The sequence below is a fragment of the Schistosoma haematobium genome, chromosome 4, assembly GCF_000699445.3.
Source record: "Schistosoma haematobium chromosome 4, whole genome shotgun sequence".
Classification (NCBI taxonomy): Eukaryota; Metazoa; Platyhelminthes; class Trematoda; order Strigeidida; family Schistosomatidae; genus Schistosoma; species Schistosoma haematobium.
In genome coordinates, this window is record NC_067199.1 from 11,300,202 (window position 1) to 11,326,046 (window position 25,845).

The 25,845-nt window shown below is 36.3% G+C and overlaps 1 protein-coding gene across 1 annotated transcript; it reads right to left on the minus strand.

The window, feature by feature from the left end:
* Window positions 1–1,548: 1,548 nt before the first annotated feature.
* On the minus strand, window positions 1,549–18,169 carry BNIP1 (Vesicle transport protein S20). Its single transcript, XM_051215642.1, has 4 exons — window positions 18,093–18,169; window positions 17,874–18,054; window positions 16,284–16,571; window positions 1,549–3,011 (listed from the first exon to the last, which is right to left on the minus strand). Exons 3-4 carry the CDS (start codon window positions 16,569–16,571, stop codon window positions 2,574–2,576), a joined length of 726 nt encoding a protein of 241 aa, XP_051066174.1. The 5' UTR covers window positions 17,874–18,054; window positions 18,093–18,169; the 3' UTR covers window positions 1,549–2,573.
* Window positions 18,170–25,845: the final 7,676 nt, after the last annotated feature.

A 25,845-nucleotide genomic window follows, 5' to 3' on the forward strand; every position in this document is an offset into this window, starting at 1 on the left:
CACTTGAGGTTGCAAAAGCAGATGACAGTTCGCCATAAGCTCTGACTCGACTAGTAGTGTTCGAGTAAAGCGTCTTCACACGGTTTATGTACTTCTAAGGTACATCTTCTAATGACGGACACTGCCACACAACCTGTCGGTCTACAGAGTCAAATGCTGCTTTTAAGTCAAGAAAGACCACCATTGTCGGACGCCGATAAGTATACCTGTGTTCTAGAACCTGACGAATAGTGAATATGTGGTCGATGCAGCCACGAACAGGTCCGAAGCCAGCTTGATTTTCCCGTGTTAGCAGTTCACGAGTCTTAGTTAAGCGTCCGATAATTATCGAGGCTAGTATTTTAGATGCTATATTAGTCAAACTAATCCCTCTATGGTTGTCACAGGATGATTTTAACCCTCTCTTATATATTGGGACGACCAGTGATTGTGACCAGTCAGATGGGATTACGTCCAACTCCCAGATTTTAGCTAAAATATTAGTCAACTTAATCGCTAAAATTGGACCACCATCCTTAAAGACCTCTGGAGCCAATCCATCTGGATTAGCTGCCCTTCCTCGTTTCAGATTAACTATAGCCTTTTTAACTTCAGCTAGAGTTGGGGGACCTACTTCAATGTTCCATTCACACTGTCTGGGAATGGTGGGTAGTTGTAGAGAGAACGAAACGAAATAATGGGATTGTTCTATTACTGTTATACGACAATTCGGACGCAGTGGCCGAGTCAGATGCGGCCAAAGCTTAATTTCTAAAACTATTTCAGCTAGGTTTACCCGAGGATATTGTTATTAAAACTTCTCGTAGACACACTGCTGAGACCGGTGCTTGTGACTGAGAAGGCCGTTCTTCCATTGCTTGTTGGCTGCAAACCTGGCTCTGATTGGTTACGATCACGACTGCTGTCACACCCCCCGCACGAATATCATTTCAGAACCACTCACAGTGTTGTTCAGCATGTCTCAACTCCCTAGGGATTGGATGGTATTGTTAACCTTATATTTAAGTATGGAAAGAGACAGATCGCGTCTAACTACATATCTGTTAGTCTAACTATCATAGTAGTCAATTTATTTGAGAAAGTAATTCAGGATAAGTTATCAGGTCACATAGAATCATATGACCTGTTAACTTCTAAGCAACACGGGTTTTGAGATAGACATTTATGTTTAACTAACTTACTGACTGTAACGGAGGATTAGACAGTGGGCCAAGATAGCGTTTTTTCTGTTGATGTGATATTCATAGATTTCAGCAAGCCATTTGATAAGGTGTCTTACTAAAGCTTTATGCAAAAGCTCTCCAGCCTGGGAATATCAGATAAAATACAAGAGTGAATAAGAAAGTCCCTCTGACCGAGAGTGAAGGTAAACAGTACACTATTTGGATAAAAACTAGTTAAAAGTAGTGTCTCCGAAGGCATCATCTTAAACTGCCTATTTTTTCTCCTCTACGTCAATAAAATTACCATGACTGATGTCTTCGACAATTACTTGCAGGTAATGTCAAAGTCTGGAGAAAAATAAGTAGAATTGATCATCTTGATCTCCCAGCTAATCCAGGCGAATTAGTTAGACGGTCACGAACTTGGAGTTTGGAAATTATTTCCAGAGAATATGCTAATGTACATTAGACACGGTAATAGTTACCAGTATGCCGTCAACGATACATAGCTTCCATGCATGTAAAACCTTACCTAAAGTATTGCATCCAAACAGTTAATCCATGTTTTACTTAGGATGTTATGTGCAGGAAATAAGTTAGCGATGGATCTTTCCAAACTCCCCTACAATGAGAGCTTAAACCTTTTCGCCTTATCTTATCGTGGGACGCGAGGTAGCCTGATATTGACATTCCGTATCTTGAATAATGGTTTATGTGTTAACATATCTTATCATTTAACAACCCCCCCCAGAACTAATCATCTGAGTGGCCATCGCAATAAGGTTCAAAAACTACGATCAAATAAACTCAGAGTAGGATTACATTTTTCTTATCGAATGGTCAATGACTGGAACGCCCTACCTCAACAAGTGTTATCAGCCCCATCAGTGAACACATTCAAGAACAAGCGGGATCACCACTAGAAAACAAGCTGGAAAGATTAGCACAGATTGATCGACCTGTTGAACAATCAATTTCTGTCTAACTGAGGCTGATAAGAAGGTAATCAATTTGGGTAACTTACCACATGAAAAAATTAATATATTTGTTTCATACAGTTATACAAAAATAACCAAAAACAAACATTCGGAAATATTAGTTTAATTTATACATTGAAATTAAGACGAACAGTAGTTTTTATACATAAAAAATTGAATCTGTAGTAATATACATTTGGTGTATGCTACTTGGGCTGACAGATATAAGTAGTATGTATCCCCAATCAGAAGTGGAATGCCTGGTAGCAGGAGATTGAATTGAAGAGTATAGAAAAAAAGTCGAAGAGGAATCGAGATAACAGAATTAAGGAAATAATGTAATAGGTAAAGGACAACGCAAAGAAGATGTACAAGTAACTCAATTTAATTATGCATAAATAATTCCATAGAAAACTAGACAATTATTAGAAAACTAATAACTAAATGGTAAAAACCAATGTCCCATAGGTATCCTATGTAAAAATATAGTTCCACAACTTAAAAAGAAAAATGAAAATGCTAGAAAGAAAAGCACTCTTTCTGTAAAACGACGCCGGCGAGCTAAAGATGTTAAATGTTTCGACTGATTCATATGTCCAGCCATTTCTTTCAGTTCAGAATAATTCGAGATTAATTTATTTGATGAATTTTCAAGTAATTCAGCATTAACAGCTCCACGTTGAACTTCTTCCGCTAGAAGTCTAGCATACCTCGTCATATCTTGAGTAAGTTCCAATGAGTTTTGATATTGTTCTTCTAAATTGGAAATCTTGTAACCGACTTCAGTTCTTGACGAACGGTTAGTAAGTTCAGCCTTTTCAACAGTTTCTAAAGTTGAATTGGCTGCAAAGATAGCTTTACGATATTGATCCTGACAAATATTCAAAGTATAAAATTAAACAAGACTATAAATATTATAACTAGAAGACATATTTATACAAACAATAAATTACATCCAACGTAAATCTGAGTTACAATTAAACATAATTCATTAATTCATAGGAAATTCAACCCAAATACGATAAAAAGTGACCTTTTTTTAAATGAAAAGAATCTATAAGGATCAAGCAGTGCGTATCATTGAGAAGGGATTGGATTTAGAAAATCAAAACACAAAGTTGTATGTTTATTGTAAGATAAAAGAATAGAGAGATATGCTATTCTATTTCACACAAAAAACAGGCATTGAAACAAAAGATGTTAAGTCTTATGATCATTAACTGAGATATTATCACAATATCGACGTGGGTATCGATGACAGTTTTCGGTTAAGTGAATAAAACTTCTCTTTGAAAAAGTCTCCTGGACAATTTCTTAAGCAATTCGTGCATTTTAAAAGCTTTGTTACCGAATTCTGTCTCAAATTAGTAACAAAACGACTACCTTTTTGTGTTATAATGAACAGAAAATTGACTAATATATAAAGTACTGGAACCACCGAATGATTAGCAACTTGCATATATTTTTACTTATCTAGCAAATTTGTACACGGATATTAATTTATCAAATAAAATGGAATCATTTTCTGACAAATTGTGCTGCATTTTGGTATAAATCTAACTGAGGTTTCGATTTCGATTTTGTCTTCGTGTACGATTGTATTTCAGTAACGATTCAAACCGAACCATCTAAAGAACAGCCACAAATGAAATGCATTTTGTTTTGACTGTTAGTCAAGTGTAAAATATAGATGGAAAGAGCTTGTCAACAGAAATGCTCCAATACCTAGAACGACCCGATAGTGTACCCCAACAGTAATTTACAACACATGTTGTAACTGCGACTGGCCATAAATTCTTTTGACAGCCAACCTAACTGAAATTATCCCAGTAAGAAAACCACGGCAGCCAAGACTTAGTAATAACGAAAAGTAGTTTGGGTTAGCTGTCCGACGAATTTTGTCTCCGGAACGGTATTAATTATATCCGATTGTCACTGCTTCAGCCTTAATCGAACGGTCGAGTCGAGCGTTTTGTTGGTACATTCAAAGACTCTCTGAAGACATCTAACGGGCGAGGACCATTGAGATTCTAGGTGGGTTCCTGTTCATCTACTACAATACACCGAACCTTCAATCACCCAATGACATCTTTCTGATAGAAGCTTTACTTGGTAAATAATTGTGTACATCTTTCGATTTTATTGGTTCGCTGACATCGTATGAACTTCAACAAAACATCTATGGAGAAGCAATTCAAACAACATTATGAAGCACAAAAATGATTGTTTACTGTCAGAAGGTATTTGCTATGAATTACCGTGACAAATGCCTTACATGAATAGCCAATCGAATCCTGAAAAGAATAGGTTACGTTATCTATGACGTGTTAGTTGGTCTACCAAATTGACTATTACACGTTAAAATTTGAAAGCAACTTCACTAGCGAGAAGCATCGTAGAATACTAGTTGATATTTTGTTTGACATCTTCGACATTCAACTATCAGTATTATTTGAGCTCAATCTAGGGCACAAAAACAATACAATGTCTTTAATGACAAGAATCTGGACAGCTATGAAGAGCAGACAAGTCAGTCTGATGAAGTTGGATTGCAACAACATATCTGATACGATACTCAAAGATTAGACTTTACAGTCAGGTCTTAATTGACTGGAGAATAAGTGACTAACAAGTTAATTTCTTCCAATCACTTGAATTTTATCAGGCTTATTTTGTGTTCATAATTTCTATATAAGGTCATTTTCTTACATGAGAAAGCCTATTTATCTGGCTATTAGTAACCTTGTCCTTTTTTTCTAATAATTCGACGGCTTAAACCGAAACAGACGATTTTGTGAGTAGCCATCGCTAGGTCCTACTATATCATTGCGTCCATATATCAATTGGCATTTTATACATTGATTTCGACAATCAAAAATTTCATCCAATTAAACCATAACGGAAAACCTCCCCCCACAAATATATCCTACAAACCTGCTAAAAGATAGAGATGTTAACAGGATATTGTCCTGACTATCGCATGCTCTGACCAAAATCAAATCGGGATACGCTAACTGGTTCACATTTAATCGACCAGCATTAGTGGATGGATCGAGAAACTAGATTTTTATGTAAATTCTAAGAACGTTCGAGTGTTTTTACTATAGCATTTTGTGGTTTGATTTATTGAGATATATATTGTTTGATCTCCATTCCTATTCTAATTTGGAAAAAGTCGACTGAAACCTAATGTTCAGTGAATAGAAGGCAGTAAATGAAAATAATCATACTCGATAATGTAACAGGAAGATGAAGATTATTAGAACTATGTAATATATTAGCGTAATACATTTCGAACAATCTGAACACACATATACTTGTTAAGAGCATTTATATATAAAAATAAAAGGTCAACTAGACCGGAAATGGGGTAAGAGGAGATAAGTATAATAATAAGAGTAATAATAATAATAATAATAGTGTGAACACAATTCGAAACCTGATCACTCTGGATAATAAGTCAATATTACCAAGGTAGGTTTAAGGTAAGAACAAACTGTTTTTGAATACACAAAGGGGGTTTGAATTTTCGTATGGCTAAGGCTTCAATAAGCCTTAATATACGCCCTTTTACACTTTTATACAACACCACAAAAGCCGAGTTTAGATCAATCTTACGGCCTGTTTCAATTATATGTTTAAATGGGAACTATCTGTCAATTGAAGAAATGCAAGGACCTTATGACGATGATAGGGCTCAATGGGTTCTTACGTTACACCGTCAAGCTTGCGTTAGTGAAATGTGAGATCAATTTTCTCGAAAGCTGTATCGAAAATAATGATTATCCTAAACGTTTCTGGAAGGCACTAAGGCGAAACCATATTCATCCCAATGCAAAAACACTCAAACGTCATGCACTCAATTATATCGATGCTATCAAATCTCGAAAAGTCGAACTAGATCGCAACATATCTCTAAGAAGTCACGCCTTGTTTGAATTGTCGTTAGATGAACGTAAACAATTTGAGGACTATGTTACTAATGTTACGGAAAAACAGCCACAAAAAGCTAAACGTAAACACTTGGAAACATTGCAACACGTAGACGTGATTAAGAAGTTTCCAGAACATCCAGAAAAGTATGTATTTAGTCACTCTTCTATTAAACTTTCACCAGTCCAAATACAGGCCTTATCATTGGGTCCGAAGTTCTGTAACAGCACCTTCAAAACTAGTAGACTTCATACACAAATACAATTCGAAAACCTATCAAATCAAACTCATGATCTTGTGCCAACATCCCCAAAAATTTTCAGCACTTTAAATCCACATTAGTGGACTGCAGTCATGGATACGTTAATGCACAATGTAGTAAGAATAACCTATTAACTAAGAACCACTTGGATCAGCTAATACTCCTGAAAAGAAATAAGGATTTAATCCTAAGTAAACCTGACAAAGGAGCTGGTGTAGTACTACTTGACCACCAAGAATATTTGGATAAAATGAAATTAATTCTAGAGGATGGTACTAAATTCTCCAAACTTAAAGAAGTTGATAAAACTTTGCAAATCGAAGAACAGCTAACAGATGTTGTTAAAATTCTTAAGAATAAGGGGATAATAACCCAAGATTTATATAATCACATACGTCCCATGGGTTCAATCATCCCGCGCTTATATGGACTACCAAAAGTACATAAGCCGGGTTTACCGTTACGACCTATTTTGGATATGTCCGATTCACCATACCACAGAATCGCCAAATGGCTAGCGGAAATATTGGAACCGGTTAGAAGGCAAGTATCTAAATTTTCTATTCATGATACTTTCCAATTTATTGATCGTATTAAGGACGTTAATACTTCCGGAAAACACATGTTATCGCTTGACGTTAACTCTTTGTTCACTAGCGTACCTTTAACCGAAACGATATGTTATATATGTGAGTACATTGATTCCGACAACATAGATCTAGGTTTGCCGACTGAACACTTGAAAGAACTATTGTTACGCTGTACTTTTAATGTCCAGATTAGTTTCAATAATGAAATATATATAGACAGAGGGATGGGATCGCAATGGGGTCTCCATTGGGTCCGATTTTAGCAGATTGTTTCATGGCAAAACTAGAAAACGACCAACTAAGCTCAATGATCAGTCAATTTCACCTATACGTCAGATATATGGACGACACGTTTATCGTTTGTGACAATAATATTGATTTAGAGGATATTTTACACACCTTTAACTCATGCCACCCTTCTATAGACTTCACGTTAGAAAGGGAACGGGACTAATTAATTCATTTTCTCGATGTACGTCTGATGAGGAGTAATGGTTCTTTAAAAGATCCATCTTTAGAAAACAAACATGGAATGGACAGCTAACCAACTTCTATAGCTGGGTTCCGTTAAGTAGAAAGAGAAACCTCATCCACTCTTTATGTTATCGAATACATCAGATATGCAGTAAGGAATGCATTAACGAAGAACTTGAATTCCTCAAGAAAACCCTGACGGAAAATGGTTACCCAGAACGGTTCATAGAAAAAATATGAATAAAAGTAGTTATGACAAGAAACCTAATTGCTCCGTTACGAAGAAAAACCTTTATATAAGTCTGGAATTTAAAGGTGATCGAACATCAGACGTAATCAAAAATCGTCTAACAACAACTATTAGAAGAACATTTAATGCAGCTAAACTACGAATAACCTTCATGAGTAGGAACTTATTTTCTGTGTCCATAAAAGACAAGCTTTCGCGTCTGGTCGCCTCTATGTGCATCTACCAGTTCACCTGCTCTTGTGGAGCAAGGTACATTGGCCGTAGCCAGCGCTCGCTTTCAACTCGGATACGGGAACATATTCCAGTTTGGTTCCATAAGGGGGAAAGGAAAGCAGTTAGGAGTTCTATACTTGAACACCTAATCGACTGTAACCATTCCACAGATCCAAAAATGAATTTAAGGTTGTTTATATGATTCGTTCAAATCTACCCAGATTTCTTCGTATCCAACTGTTAAAAATAGCCGAAGCTCTTACCAACCATCCAGGAGCTTAAACCAGAACTACGTGTACAAAAGAAGTACGTCTTATCGTTATCGTTACCTTGGCCTTAATTATTTTGATTATCCTATTATTATTATTATTATTATTATTATTATTATTATTATTATTATTATTATTATTATTATTATTACTGCATTCCTCCCCCTTTACTTATGTCTTATATTCTCATTGTTTTATTCGTGAATACTCATCATATCACCATATTTATTTTTACACCTATATGACCTTTAATTATATGTTTAGCAATAGAGGATGATGGATGTTTATCCTCTGCTCTTATTGGGTCACTTGATTGTATTTGTTTCTGCAGCCATTTTGGCACATGTTCACACACCCTAATGTTTAGATCACGATTGCTCCTCCCTTTAAATTGGTAAACACAGTGGGATGTGACACAATCGTTTTAATGTCTTTTAGGTTTTGGATGAAGCATGCACCTTGTTCTTTCTTTGATAATGACCTTTGCTGCGCAATACGTTTTATTGATGACTGATTTAAGTCTGTTTCAATAAAAGGCTATTTGAATCACCTCTGAATGATAAGGTGATGTAGACAGGCTTTGTTTCTACCAAGGCTACAGTAAGTCTCACTGTACCATGGACTTTCCATCTATTTATGAATTTCAGAGGATAACCATTTTCTATTAATGTTTTATTTAGCAACCTAGCATCATCATCAATGGCGTCATTTGTACAAATACGATCAAGCTTGTTGAAAAGACAGCTTATCAAACCACGTGTGTATTGCACAGGGCAATAACTATAATAACTAAGGTATTGACCTGTCCATGTTAGTTTTCTAAAAATGGATCGCTTGACTGAGCCATCTTCTCGTCTACTCAGAAGTATATCTAAGAAGGGAAGCTGATCGTTTTCTCCTCTTCACATGAGAGACTAATATGGTTTTGGAGAATGTTAAGTTTATTTAATAAACGGTACATATCCTCTTTTCTTTCACAAACAACTAAGATATCGTCCACATATCTCTTATAAAGTGACATGTTTCCGATTAGGTCATCGGCCAGATTTTCAACATGTGCCATGAACACATCTGCTAATAATGGACTACCCATAGCAACCCCATCAATCTGATGAAGGTATTCACCTTCAAAAGTGAACTGAACTTTATCAGTACATAATAATAGTAAATCTTTAAGAAATTTTACAGGTACACATGATTGAAAATTGTTTACAGATATGTAATCACATAATATATCAATGGTTTTTCAAGGGTACATTTGTAAACAAGGAATTTACATCAAATGAACACATTGTCTTTTCCTTGATATTAATATCACCTAAATGATCAACCAGTTCAAAAGAATCCTTTAGAGAATACTTACATAGATGTCTTCGAATAGGGTCCAACAACGTTGTTAACCATTTAGCCAGATTATGTGTAGGTGATTTGTACATTGATAGAATTGGACGTAAAGGAACATAAGGTTTGTGAATTTTAGGTAGTTCATATAAATGAGGGTACTCGGAACCCATAGGTTTTAGAAAATTAAATTCCTCTTTATTAATAATATTCATGCGTAGCAATTTTTCTAGGTTTGAATTTACTCTTCCTTCGAGTTTGCTAATACCTCCAAATTCAACATCAGGCATAAATTTACTTTCATCACTAAGGGTGGATAACATCTTACTTTTATATTCACATTTATTCATGATAAGTACGCCTGATCCTTTATCAGGTTTTAACAAGACAATATCAGAGTTTGTTTGTAGTTCTTTTAATGATTTAAAATGCTGAGAAGTTAATATGCTTCTCTGCTTCGGTCCAACATTATGAGATTGGTGTGCTATATCCACTAGTTTAGCTTTACACCAGCTTTGATTATTTAAAGACGTAGGGGTTAGAGTACTCAGTTGATCATATAGATTTTCAAATTGGGCATTTATTTCCAATTCAGACATTTGCGTTATAGGGACCGAGAAATTAAAACCAAGAGAAAGTGCCTCCTTTTCGTTAGCAGATAATACAATGGAAGATAAATTAGTGACATACTTTTCAGGACTTACTGGGAATAAATTAACTTGATTAGTAATAATACAAGATTTTTCGAGCTTTTTACTGATCCTTTCCTTTGTTTTCAAAATGACATTACTGCAAAAGTTGGTGAATTTAATATGGCAGACTATAGATATTTCTATAAATCTTGTTTGTCGAGTCAGATATTCCCAAATCAATTATACAAGAATTTGAGTTCAAGTAAATTACAACCAAATATTTCACATCTTATTCGATTGTGAAATCATATACAGATAATTTACCAAGACAAACTGATCAATTTAATTGAATTATCACACCAAACATTGCCTATATTAAATGAAATATCTATAGTCTGCCATATTAAATTCACCAACTTTTGCAGTAATGTCATTTTGAAAACAAAGGAAAGGATCAGTAAAAAGCTCGAAAATCTTGTATTATTACTAATCAAGTTAATTTATTCCCAGTAAGTCCTGAAAAGTATGTCACTAATTTATCTTCCATTGTATTATCTGCTAACGAAAAGGAGGCACTTTCTCTTGGTTTTAATTTCTCGGTCCCTATAACGCAAATGTCTGAATTGGAAATAAATGCCCAATTTGAAAATCTATATGATCAACTGAGTACTCTAACCCCTACGTCTTTAAATAATCAAAGCTGGTGTAAAGCTAAACTAGTGGATATAGCACACCAATCTCATAATGTTGGACCGAAGCAGAGAAGCATATTAACTTCTCAGCATTTTAAATCATTAAAAGAACTACAAACAAACTCTGATATTGTCTTGTTAAAACCTGATAAAGGATCAGGCGTACTTATCATGAATAAATGTGAATATAAAAGTAAGATGTTATCCACCCTTAGTGATGAAAGTAAATTTATGCCTGATGTTGAATTTGGAGGTATTAGCAAACTCGAAGGAAGAGTAAATTCAAACCTAGAAAAATTGCTACGCATGAATATTATTAATAAAGAGGAATTTAATTTTCTAAAACCTATGGGTTCCGAGTACCCTCATTTATATGAACTACCTAAAATTCACAAACCTTATGTTCCTTTACGTCCAATTCTATCAATGTACAAATCACCTACACATAATCTGGCTAAATGGTTAACAACGTTGTTGGACCCTATTCGAAGACATCTATGTAAGTATTCTCTAAAGGATTCTTTTGAACTGGTTGATCATTTAGGTGATATTAATATCAAGGAAAAGACAATGTGTTCATTTGATGTAAATTCCTTGTTTACAAATGTACCCTTGAAAAAAACCATTGATATATTATGTGATTACATATCTGTAAACAATTTTCAATCATGTGTACCTGTAAAATTTCTTAAAGATTTACTATTATTATGTACTGATAAAGTTCAGTTCACTTTTGAAGGTGAATACCTTCATCAGATTGATGGGGTTGCTATGGGTAGTCCATTATTAGCAGATGTGTTCATGGCACATGTTGAAAATCTGGCCGATGACCTAATCGGAAACATGTCACTTTATAAGAGATATGTGGACGATATCTTAGTTGTTTGTGAAAGAAAAGAGGATATGTACCGTTTATTAAATAAACTTAACATTCTCCAAAACCATATTAGTCTCTCATGTGAAGAGGAGAAAACGATCAGCTTCCCTTCTTAGATATACTTCTGAGTAGACGAGAAGATGGCTCAGTCAAGCGATCCATTTTTAGAAAACTAACATGGACAGGTCAATACCTTAGTTATTATAGTTATTGCCCTGTGCAATACACACGTGGTTTGATAAGCTGTCTTTTCAACAAGCTTGATCGTATTTGTACAAATGACGCCATTGATGATGATGCTAGGTTGCTAAATAAAACATTAATAGAAAATGGTTATCCTCTGAAATTCATAAATAGATGGAAAGTCCATGGTACAGTGAGACTTACTGTAGCCTTGGTAGAAACAAAGCCTGTCTACATCACCTTATCATTCAGAGGTGATTCAAATAGCCTTTTATTGAAACAGACTTAAATCAGTCATCAATAAAACGTATTGCGCAGCAAAGGTCATTATCAAAGAAAGAACAAGGTGCATGCTTCATCCAAAACCTAAAAGACATTAAAACGATTGTGTCACATCCCACTGTGTTTACCAATTTAAAGGGAGGAGCAATCGTGATCTAAACATTAGGTGTGTGAACATGTGCCAAAATGGCTGCAGAAACAAATACAATCAAGTGACCCAATAAGAGCAGAGGATAAACATCCATCATCCTCTATTGCTAAACATATAATTAAAGGTCATATAGGTGTAAAAATAAATATGGTGATATGATGAGTATTCACGAATAAAACAATGAGAATATAAGACATAAGTAAAGGGGAGGAATGCAGTAATAATAATAATAATAATAATAATAATAATAATAATAATAATAATAATAATAATAGGATAATCAAAATAATTAAGGCCAAGGTAACGATAACGATAAGACGTACTTCTTTTGTACACGTAGTTCTGGTTTAAGCTCCTGGATGGTTGGTAAGAGCTTCGGCTATTTTTAACAGTTGGATACGAAGAAATCTGGGTAGATTTGAACGAATCATATAAACAACCTTAAATTCATTTTTGGATCTGTGGAATGGTTACAGTCGATTAGGTGTTCAAGTATAGAACTCCTAACTGCTTTCCTTTCCCCTTATGGAACCAAACTGGAATATGTTCCCGTATCCGAGTTGAAAGCGAGCGCTGGCTACGGCCAATGTACCTTGCTCCACAAGAGCAGGTGAACTGGTAGATGCACATAGAGGCGACCAGACGCGAAAGCTTGTCTTTTATGGACACAGAAAATAAGTTCCTACTCATGAAGGTTATTCGTAGTTTAGCTGCATTAAATGTTCTTCTAATAGTTGTTGTTAGACGATTTTTGATTACGTCTGATGTTCGATCACCTTTAAATTCCAGACTTATATAAAGGTTTTTCTTCGTAACGGAGCAATTAGGTTTCTTGTCATAACTACTTTTATTCATATTTTTTCTATGAACCGTTCTGGGTAACCATTTTCCGTCAGGGTTTTCTTGAGGAATTCAAGTTCTTCGTTAATGCATTCCTTACTGCATATCTGATGTATTCGATAACATAAAGAGTGGATGAGGTTTCTCTTTCTACTTAACGGAACCCAGCTATAGAAGTTGGTTAGCTGTCCATTCCATGTTTGTTTTCTAAAGATGGATCTTTTAAAGAACCATTACTCCTCATCAGACGTACATCGAGAAAATGAATTAATTAGTCCCGTTCCCTTTCTAACGTGAAGTCTATAGAAGGGTGGCATGAGTTAAAGGTGTTTAAAATATCCTCTAAATCAATATTATTGTCACAAACGATAAACGTGTCGTCCATATATCTGACGTATAGGTGAAATTGACTGATCATTGAGCTTAGTTGGTCGTTTTCTAGTTTTGCCATGAAACAATCTGCTAAAATCGGACCCAATGGAGACCCCATTGCGATCCCATCCCTCTGTCTATATATTTCATTATTGAAACTAATCTGGACATTAAAAGTACAGCGTAACAATAGTTCTTTCAAGTGTTCAGTCGGCAAACCTAGATCTATGTTGTCGGAATCAATGTACTCACATATATAACATATCGTTTCGGTTAAAGGTACGCTAGTGAACAAAGAGTTAACGTCAAGCGATAACATGTGTTTTCCGGAAGTGTTAACCTCCTTAATACGATCAATAAATTGAAAAGTATCATGAATAGAAAATTTAGATACTTGCCTTCTAACCGGTTCCAATATTTCCGCTAGCCATTTGGCGATTGTGTGGTATGGTGAATCCGACATATCCAAAATAGGTCGTAACGGTAAACCCGGCTTATGTACTTTTGGTAGTCCATATAAGCGCGGGATGATTGAACCCATGGGACGTATGTGATTATATAAATCTTGGGTTATTATCCCCTTATTCTTAAGAATTTTAACAACATCTGTTAGCTGTTCTTCGATTTGCAAAGTTTTATCAACTTCTTTAAGTTTGGAGAATTTAGTACCATCCTCTAGAATTAATTTCATTTTATCCAAATATTCTTGGTGGTCAAGTAGTACTACACCAGCTCCTTTGTCAGGTTTACTTAGGATTAAATTCTTATTTCTTTTCAGGAGTATTAGCTGATCCAAATGGTTCTTAGTTAATAGGTTATTCTTACTACATTGTGCATTAACGTATCCATGACTGCAGTCCACTAATGTGGATTTAAAGTGCTGAAAATTTTTTGGGGATGTTGGCACAAGATCATGAGTTTGATTTGATAGGTTTTCGAATTGTATTTGTGTATGAAGTCTACTAGTTTTGAAGGTGCTGTTACAGAACTTCGGACCCAATGATAAGGCCTGTATTTGGACTGGTGAAAGTTTAATAGAAGAGTGACTAAATACATACTTTTCTGGATGTTCTGGAAACTTCTTAATCACGTCTACGTGTTGCAATGTTTCCAAGTGTTTACGTTTAGCTTTTTGTGGCTGTTTTTCCGTAACATTAGTAACATAGTCCTCAAATTGTTTACGTTCATCTAACGACAATTCAAACAAGGCGTGACTTCTTAGAGATATGTTGCGATCTAGTTCGACTTTTCGAGATTTGATAGCATCGATATAATTGAGTGCATGACGTTTGAGTGTTTTTGCATTGGGATGAATATGGTTTCGCCTTAGTGCCTTCCAGAAACGTTTAGGATAATCATTATTTTCGATACAGCTTTCGAGAAAATTGATCTCACATTTCACTAACGCAAGCTTGACGGTGTAACGTAAGAACCCATTGAGCCCTATCATCGTCATAAGGTCCTTGCATTTCTTCAATTGACAGATAGTTCCCATTTAAACATATAATTGAAACAGGCCGTAAGATTGATCTAAACTCGGCTTTTGTGGTGTTGTATAAAAGTGTAAAAGGGCGTATATTAAGGCTTATTGAAGCCTTAGCCATACGAAAATTCAAACCCCTTTGTGTATTCAAAAACAGTTTGTTCTTACCTTAAACCTACCTTGGTAATATTGACTTATTATCCAGAGTGATCAGGTTTCGAATTGTGTTCACACTATTATTATTATTATTATTACTCTTATTATTATACTTATCTCCTCTTACCCCATTTCCGGTCTAGTTGACCTTTTATTTTTATATATAAATGCTCTTAACAAGTATATGTGTGTTCAGATTGTTCGAAATGTATTGCGCTAATATATTACATAGTTCTGATAGTCTTCGTCTTCTCATTACATCATCGAAATTCATCAAAGGGACTGATTGCTTTAAAATACTCGATAAGATCCATTCTATCAGTCAGTCAGTCTTATGCAACGTAGAACCCAGTACATATGTGCACCGTACCGCATTATCAAACAGATGTTTGCGTAGTATAAGTAATAACTGTTAGTGGTATTTGAAAAGATTAAGCATAAATGTTATGATTGTTAAAATATATGGACTCATGGATAAAAAGCTTAAGAAACTGTGGTATTTGTATTAACTGATGGTTCCTCAGTACTTGATTGCGTGCTGATTACGAACTCCAAATATAATACGTTCATTTGTGCTCATGTAGTTCTACCTGCCTCAAATAATTATTAGTACATCAATTCGGATACTTCTAATTACCATGGAAACTTATAATCTAAAGGGAGACGGAGTCAATGCACCTGTATTACTGTGAGTGATTCTGAACCTTCTGGCCCGGTTCAGTTCAACAGTCAATAACCTCATGGAATGATGGCGTGTTTTCGTTTGGCTATCTATAGCTTTTTTCCAACCCACCACATTACGTATCATGTAAATGATGCTTCGGAATCACAGATACTAAACACTGTATTCGAATACATTTACCAAACATTAACTAAACACTGATTGCACTAGTTATCCCGAAAGTTGCATCAGGATTCCGATCCTGCTGGTCAGTCTGCACATAGATTTATTTAATAAAGCGATACATAGAAAACATAAAACGATATTGCGGTGCCAAGTTGTGAAATTAGTTTAACTGTGACACACTGCTGTTATGAATGAATACATTACACTAATATTATTACACATTCGCATAAAAAATAGTAAACCTCACTTAATTGAAGAGACATAAAACAAGGTGACTAATGTGGAAAGTATATTACCTGCAGTGTGAAGAGTTGTTTTTTATTCTGAACAATTGCTTCATACAGTGTCCTGTTTGTAGATGAAATGTTTGTTCCACGTCCGAACGTTTGCAATTCATCCAAAATCGAATTAATAGTTACGAGATTCTCTCTAATTCTAGTTTGGTAACAATCTAGTTTTTCTCGACAAGATTTCGTATTATTGATTCCTTTACTAATGTTTTCAATTTCAACAATCAGTTCTTTTGTTTTCGTATCCAATGATACAATGGTCTCTAACTTGTGGTTAACTGACAGACGTGACATCTAAAAGAATTTAAATCAAAACTTGTTACCGTGGCAACCACCTTACAAAGATTTGTTAGAACTGGAATCGAATGCACACACTCAAACGCAATTAATTCGCCAGTACAGTTATTTGTAACAGTCACGGGTGTAATTCGTTAATGGAAAATCTCACTAATCATATATATCATTGTTTAATAACAAATAAATGTTAAATAAATTATTATGACGATTTTCATTTTTTAGTTTGTTCACTAGATACTTGAGTATGATTCAAGCTCGAAGTGTGAAGGCTAATGATAGTATCCGGTGGCTGAAGTCGAAGCGGGCCGATCGGGATTCGAACCAAGGCTTAGCGGTTGGAAGCTGTATCCACTAACGACTAGGTCACCGTACCAGAGTAAATTACCAAAAACAGTGTTAAAGGAAAGCGTTATTATGTGAGGAATAGCCGTGGAATATGGTTATCCAAACTGGGAAAAAATTCAAGCATGACTTAAGTGAAAAGAACATTGAGTTAAGCGTGTAATATCCAAAAAAACAGAACAGTAAATGCTATTTGGATCACTATAGCCGACGTTATATATCACAGTAAACCAACATAAAATACTCAATAAACATACAAAAACAAAAATAAACCTGAGAATTCGTCCTTAAACCTCCTCAATTCGAAAATCTCTATGATCAATTGAACCCTCTGGTCCCAATAGCACTAGATAGGTGAAATTGGTTGATATTGTCCACCAATTTCACGGTTTTCAAATCAGATACAAGAGTATTTTGACTTCTAAACATTTCGCTGCTTTAAAAAAGCCTCCAAAGTAAATCAAATATCGTGATCCTCAAACCTGACAAAGGTTCTCGGGTTGTTATTAATTCATGTGACTATAAGGTAAAACTTTTATCTATACTTGGTTATCAGAGTAAGTTCTTAGAAGACGTTCCATCAAATATTAATGTTAGAAAATTGGAATACAGAGTACAGTTCAATCTACTGAAGCTCCTTAGAATGAATGTCATAAACAAAAAAGAACTTAATATGCTGAAACCTTCCGGACCTTTTCTCTCGAGTTTATATGGATTGTCTAAAATTCATAAACCCAATAATCCATTACGACAAATATTATATATGTGTGGTTCACCTAAACATGAACTAGCAGATTGGCTAGTGAAACTGCTAAACCTAATTCGTAATAAACTATGAGTTTTCTTTAAAAGATACATTTGAACTAATTGATCTTCTTGAGGACAATAATTAATATTATAATACTAAAGATAAGACTTTGCATTCTTTTGATGTAAACTTTCTTTTTACAAACGTACCGTTAACTAAGACTGTTGGTTTCCTTTGTGAGCATATATCTAATAATTCCCCTCTTTTCCTATTCGGTCAACACTGTTGAAAAAACTACTTTTATTATGTACTGCAAATGTTCAGTTCACGCGCGATGCCTTTAGTCTGCTGAATAAGCTTGATATAGTCAAATCCACGGAGCAATGCACCCTAGGTTATTAAAGAAATTAGCTAACTTCGGTACGAACCCTTTAAGTACATGATTTAATCTATCCGTTACCCAGAGTCGTTTGCCAAAAGACTGGAAGAATTCCATAGTAAGTCCTGTCTTCAAAACAAGTATGAAATCTAAACCTGAGAATTACCGACCCGTTAGCCTAACATTATTCGGAAGAGGCTATTTAAGTACCTCAATGAAAACCGGATCCTTTCGGAGAGGCAACATGGTTTTAGAATAGGTTATTCCTGTTGTAGTGGTAAATAAATCCCCAAAATAAATAGCTCTGAAGTTTTCGACATTGAACGCTGACCACATTTGTTTTAGTGGACATATCTAGCTGAAAGCGCACGGTCATGTATCTGCACCAGATGACGAGTAGGAACGCCGATCTCAACAACCCCTGCGACCGTTAGCCAGAATAGATCAGATGATCCTCGATATATTGATAGGCTGTCAAATATATCTTCAAACCTCCTCGCTTCTGTCTTTTGATTTCACTTGGTGGGTACGACTCATAGTAAAAGGTGTTACTGGTTAAAGCGTTGTCAAACTCCGAATATCTGTGGCATCTTCACTGTCTCACAAACTTATTAGTGGCTTGTGAAAGCTGGTGCTCCCTTAAGGACCAAAAGTTACCTATAAATGCAGCCTACATTGACTTCAGCAAAGCGTTTGACAAAATTCCGCACAACCAGCTGTTACATAAGTTAAGAAATGTCGGGGTTGGGGTCAATCTATTGATGTGGATAAAATACTTCCTAGTTGGGCGCCAACAAAGGGTACCAGTGAACTCAGTTTTCAAACTGGGAAATTGTACTTAGTGGGGTGCCCCAGGGTACAGTTTTGAGGCCGATGTATTCCTCTTGTGTGTAAATGCTTTTCTTCGTCTACTATCATCATTGTTCTTGCTATATGCTGATGATATCAAGATATGGAGAGTGATACGAAGTAAGGGTGATAGCTTAGAACTCCAAAATTACCTAAAGAAATTATCTGAATGGTTTCGAACCTGGCAGTTGCCGATAAATACTTCCAAGTGTATTGTGATTCATATCGGTCATCAAGGTATAGATAATAGTACATACACTGAGATATCTGTTGTCCAGACACACAATGTCATCGTTAGTCGAGACTTAAAGACTACTATACACTGCCGTGCAATAGCCGCCAAAGGTTTCAGAACTTTATGGTCAATACGTAGGGCCTTTAAACACGTCGATGCGAAAACGTTTTTGACTTTGTGTACAGTGTTCGTGTGTTGTAAACTTGAGTACTCCATACAAGCGGCTAGTCCCCGCCAAAAAAGAGACAGTGAGCTTATGGAAAAGGTTCAGAGAACATCAACTAAGATGATTCCCGGAACACCTAACTCCCGTATGATGCTCGAATGGCCAAGCTAAATCTGTTCCCGTTGTCATATCGAAGAACTAGGAGAGACTTGATTACAGTTTTCAGATTTCATTGTGATAAATTTGCCACAGATATGCCCTCATTTTTTGTCTTCCAAAACAAAGAATTTACGAGGACTCCCAAAAAGTTCAAAAGCCCAGGAGAAATAACTTGTCAACTGACTATCGACTTTCCCATCGAATCATCAACGAGTGGAATTCACTACCTCAGCACGTGATTGAGGCTCCATCCATCGACTCTTTCGAAAGGAAGTTGGATCAGCTGAGAAAGCATCATTGCCAGGACTATCGGGCCACCAAACCTCTCTTCCTTTTCGAACTGAAACTGAAACCCACGTATTTAAATTTGTTACACACTGTTCGGCTAAAACTTAAACATTGTTGGACTAAATATGTTGTCGACTGCGTATTCTAGTTGCTTTTTACAGAATAAGCCCATTTTTGACGTGCGTTTCGAAGACAAATATGTTGATGAAATTCGGGGGAGGAAATTTGGGGAAACATATTATCCAGCAATGGACACCTGTTCCTCCGAGAAAGGTAAGAAATGGAATGGAATTACTGTCTTGGAGAGACTCTAATTTATGGACGAGCCAATCAGAAGCGTTTGAGATATTTCAAGGTCACGGTGCCAACTTCTGTGCCTAATACCAATGTACGATCGATTCACAGGGAATTTTGTACAAGACGTAATGATTGAGCGGCTATGACAAATAAAACGGCGGGACTATAATTTGTGGAGGAACCAATCAGGTACAAGATAATACATCTTGGATTTTAACGCGAAAGCCTTTCATCCATTCAAATAAATTTTTGGCATTATAGCTAATGTCAGTTCGTGATGAAAGCCCCATATATAATTCCCAACTAAGGCAAATTACGACAATTATTGCGAACTGGATAATAAAAGCACTAGTAACACTGGCTGCAGCCAGGTACTACAACATACACGGACGGTTGGAGAGTGTACAGACTCCTACAAGTGGTATTTTGTGTACTTAACAACCGGAGTGCACATAAACAATATTGAAGCTATGTGGTCGAGACTGAAAGCGTTTTTGAGACTTTATCATGGCTGCAGAGGCCGGCTATTCTGAAGCCATACAGGTGATTTTCTCTACTGCATGCATTACGATTTTAGAACCTCTGAACCTCTTTCTAACCTTGACAAGTTTTTGAACCACGTATAAGAAGTGTATCCATTTTATTTCCTTGGTTTTGTATAACATATTTTTACTCTATATACTGACTGTTTGCTGACTGGCTAATATTTCTCAAGCTTACTTAAGATTCGTTCAAAGGTCGTCCACAAGTTATAGTCTCGCCTCATTTTCACTAGGTTGATTTACTGGGAGATTTGGTTTGAATAAGTCAAACTGTGGCTCATATACAGGAAAATTATGGGCATTTACAGCATATTTCCTGGATAAGATCTGAAAGTCATATCGTACTAACTAAAGAGCCACAATCCGCTAAAACTAGTCAAAGACTCAGCAGCACTCTTTATTGGTGGTTGCGCACTTGAAGGTTAGTTAAGAAAGTCACTTACACGTTTCAATCTATATGAACGGAAAATTTAAACCAATTTCACACTTCATAAATCAATTCAATGAATTCCCATAGCTTTTATATGATAAAGTGGTTTTTGCTTAAATCATTAAGTATTTGTTGGATCAAAAGCATATTCGGTCCACTTTGACTCGAACTATTACGGTTAAAGTTTGACAGTTTCTTAAAATCCGTTTTGAGGCACTCCTTTTTTTAGTTGGTTCTCATACTAGTTAATATCTTGTGTATATTACCGAATGTTTTCTCATTAAATCTGTTTGAAGTGGTCGGCTGCACCTATGAGTGTGGATAACCAAATCGTTTCTTCCCTGTGGGGGAAGGAATGATATGCAATGAGTGTTGTAGATTGATAGCGTGGATTATCCGTGTTCAAGGAATGGGGCATACTCGAGTTAAACGGGAATGGTATGACTAACCATATAACATCGAAGTCACACCTCACGGTTAGTAACTAGCGTAAATGATCCTTTCATCTCATCCAGGCACCATGGTCACCCTGATGGCCGTACAACGCAAAAAAACGTTATTAAAAAAGCGTATTAGTAAGAGTAGGGGTGAGGAACAGAATAAGATCACTGCTGTATGGACCGATTCATGTGCCTGATGATCGTTAACTGTCATTGACTTTGATGTGGGTAGTTGAACTGTTTAATACTCACTGACTTGACTCCCGGATGATTTGGCTAGGGTCAAGTGACGTTCCGCTGACCACATAGTACCAAAAGTGGTTCTATCAGCTGATTGTCCGTCTAATTTCCCACCGCCTACAAAAGATGCTCCTAGCCCAACTACCACTGGCATCGCATGTTTTGCTCTTTGAGTGATAAATTGCTGGTGAAGAAGACGGCGGGTCTTTTGACATTGACCAACAAGAGAGTTGATGATGTCTGCATTAGTAACATGAATATTGGCAGCAAAAAATGCGCCAGCGTAGTATGTGCTGTCAATGAGCCAAACACCCTTCTGAGAAACAGGAGAAGCTGAAATCTCCTCTGAAACAAACAAGGAGTGAATTATCATTAGATATTGTTGGTTGTGATTCTAAAGTAGTGTATGAAGACCTAAGTAAAAACGTCACTGTCCATAGCAGTCCCAATGTGACTGTCCCGATTGACGAGAAGTGGAAGGCAGTGCTGAGACAATGAAAAAAGGCACGATCAACATCGGCTTAGTTGGTAAGCCTTTTACAGGACTCCATTTTGAGTCATGAAATACACCGCTAAGGCACGTCTGTACGTAACCCTAGTGTGGCTAGAAAAAACTTGGTGTCATACAATATTATTGCGAATAATTTGGCAGGACTAAATAACCATGAAAATTAGACTCGCGTATGCTTCGTACAAAGTTACAGCATTTAGTCGTACCATCTTACCAGATAAATATTTAGCAGCTCATATAAAAATGTTAAGAATAAATAAGAGGACTGAAAAAGTAATGGACTTAGATCACATAGACTCCTCAGGGTAATCCTAGGGTCGGCAAAACAATAAAATCACTTGTCAACTAGTGCTCGAAGTTACAACAAGACCAACATTCGACTAAGACCTGATATGTCTGTAAAAGAAAGAATAAAAAGGAAGATTTCGACCAGACAAATGTTCTCACAGCGCTAGCAAATCGCTACCATGATGTCTTTTAATTCGTGTTTAGTGCTTGGCGAATAAAAAGAAATAATACAACAATTGGTGGCGTAGATTTTGAAGAGAAATAAGCAGGTGATTTTGGAGTTAAGGTTGTCAATATTAGCAGCAAAAATGGCGATTTCTTTACGATAGTTGCTGCTGTAACAGCAGCATCAGCAGCAAATGTTAGCTGCTCAAATCTAAGCCTTACGAAGAACGCCTCCGTTCACTAGACCTTTACCCATTAGAATATAGGCGTCTTAGAGGTGATTTATTAATGGCTTATAGTATTCTTAACACTTTTGGACATCCTCTTAAACACCTACTTAAGCTTAGTTCGAATAATAACCTAAGGGGTAACACCCGGAAACTGGAAACACAACATAGCAAGACGGAATGTAGACACAACTTCTACTCCTTAAGAGTTGTCAAATGCTGGAATTCACTGCCGGCCGAGCTAGTCCAAGCGACTTCTCAGGAATCCTTCAAGAGGCAACTTGACCTATTCTTAAGGACCAAGGACAGCATCACACTATGATTTACCAATTTCTTTTCCTGTTTTATTGTTAACATACCTAGGTTCCTGCCTGGAGGATTTGGTGATCCCCTGCTACTAGACACGGAAGCCTGTTAAACGAAAGCTTCTTCTATTCCGTCCACAACCATTTGAACAACCATTTGAACTCCTGGAAAATGTTTTGGGGAAACTATTTATTCAACGAGATATCCCAGAACATAAAAAAATAAAGAATCTATTTATGATGCAGACAATGGTGCAGTTATGGACATTTCAGAAGCATATCCTGTGGAGGGTTCAATTCCCTTTATACCTGACGCAAAATGTAATATTGGTAAATTGTCCGGCTCATAGCAAAGCAATATCTTGCCAAATGCACAAGAAATTGTGACAATACCAAATGACCAAAAAACAAATCCAGTGGATGAAGCCCAGAGTCCAGAACTAAATGAAACACTATTGGCCCTGTCTAACTCGGGAAATAAACTTCAGCTAGAATAAAATTATGGTCCATGTGATATTATTCGAGAAAGCTGTGTGGACTCATATCCAGAAAATAACTGGAGCAGTACGATGAACCCAGTTGTTCCAAATGGCATGCAAAACATTGGGAGACAAAATTTTATATTGAACCAACTTATCCGATCTCTCATGACAATGTACTAGATATGGGTTCTCATAATAATGCACATAGTTTCGGCGAAATTTCTTATAAAAATGAGAAAGATATGTCGGCCGAACCAAGTTATAGTCAAAAATCTAACCCACTATTGTTAGATGTTAATTTTCCTAGAAACCTAGAATCCACTAATGAGATTCGTAATGAATTTGAAGAAAGTGTTCCAGGAGAACCAAATCCTGATTACCTCAAATCAAATGGCCATCTAGCCATTTCTACTAGATTTGTGGGGCCCCTTACTTCGTCGTCATTTAGATCGGACGATGTTTGTTGACGGGCTCTCCACTTTAGTGACCCGGGATCTGACTCCAAGTTGATCGTATGAAATATATATATCGCTTATCCTCGTATGTAATCATCGACTTAAATCGCGTTAGTCAATAACGGAAAAATATAAGTCAAATAACGAGAATGGACTTTTGAATACATATATTTTGGATATGAAGCTAATGGAATAGAAAGAAGCAAAACGATGCACACTAGAGGTGGCGAGTAGGCCAACCTCCCATTTAACCAAGTGTTAATCAATATTTATAGTCACATGAAAATAGGTTACAGACATGTGATTGGTAATGGGACAAGTAGAGTACACACACATATGCGCTCATATAAAAACAGACAAGACTGATAAGTGGATAATTAACAATGTCAAACTGTGACTCAAGTAGGATGAATAGGTTCGGCTGTCCGAAAGCTAGAATAAGACATATGAGCTTGACATAATAACCGACACTACAGATTCTTAATTCAATGCGAGTAACATGATTTGAATAAAGTCATATTATTTGCAACTTGGAGATATGAAGATCCGACATTATCCTCCCCCACGAAATAATTTAAAGTTACGCATGCTTTTTAGAGGTCAGGATCTATACTTCGGATCTTCAAAGTGAGGGGTGTTATGTCCTAGAGCAGACTAAATTAAGAGTAACTTCTGAGACCTTTTAATGGACTAGTATTATCTATATATTCTTATGGTATAACTATTCAGTTATTAAATTGTGTACATTTGTATTCATCTTATTATAAGCTCCATTTTGACTTATAGATTATTACTGCACGACTTACTGTTCTTAAATTATACCCAGTTTATTAATTACTGTCTCCCACGTTCATAGCTACATCTTGGCTTTATTGCCTACGAATGTTATTTCCTATTTTATGGTGCGTTGCGGTCTGTTTGGTTGATACATAAACCCAGTATGTATGAAATAAATGATTCGCACAGTGGAGGCAGTTGTTGGCATTCTGGACTCAGCTGGACGGACTAGGTGAGCAGCGGACCGATGAGACGCTGGTCTGATCAGACCAAAAGAGCGTCATCGGTTAAGTACAGTACAAGGGCGAATAAGTCGTATTGTGGTTGTCGAATAAATTACGTGATAACTAGCGAGCCATAAAGACACAACACTTGTGACATAACATACTGTCAGAATAATCCTCATTCGAATGCGTGGAAGGTAAAATATCGGTCATCCAGGGATGTGATGTAATAACTGTCAATTCAGTTAATATTAACTCATTAATTGGAGAAGCATGGCCTATATTTAAAGAAACATTTGGTTAGATCACGTTCCCGTTTATGTAATGATTAGTACCACGTACGCCAAAAAGCTATTCTTCACGGATAACTAAAGATCGTTCGCCACGCCTCTTGCGTGGCGGTTCGTCCAATAGTTTTCCTAATGTTGGTTGAATAGCTAGTTCTGAAACATTCGCAACAAACATGGTTTAGTTTGGAGACAAAACATAGAGGCCGGGTGACTTAGACGGTCGGCCGCAACACTATTTTATCGGAATAAGGGATCAGAAGAACATAGCTCGCCAGTTTATAAACACCACAAGAATCGACGGCGCCACTAAATAAAATAAAGAATAAATACCACTCTCCCAGTTAGTGGCATTAGATGCATTAATTAGAGCGATACCAGTAGACCTTAAACTTGTAGCTCGTAGGACGTGTGACCTTGTTGGAGGGATTTTAT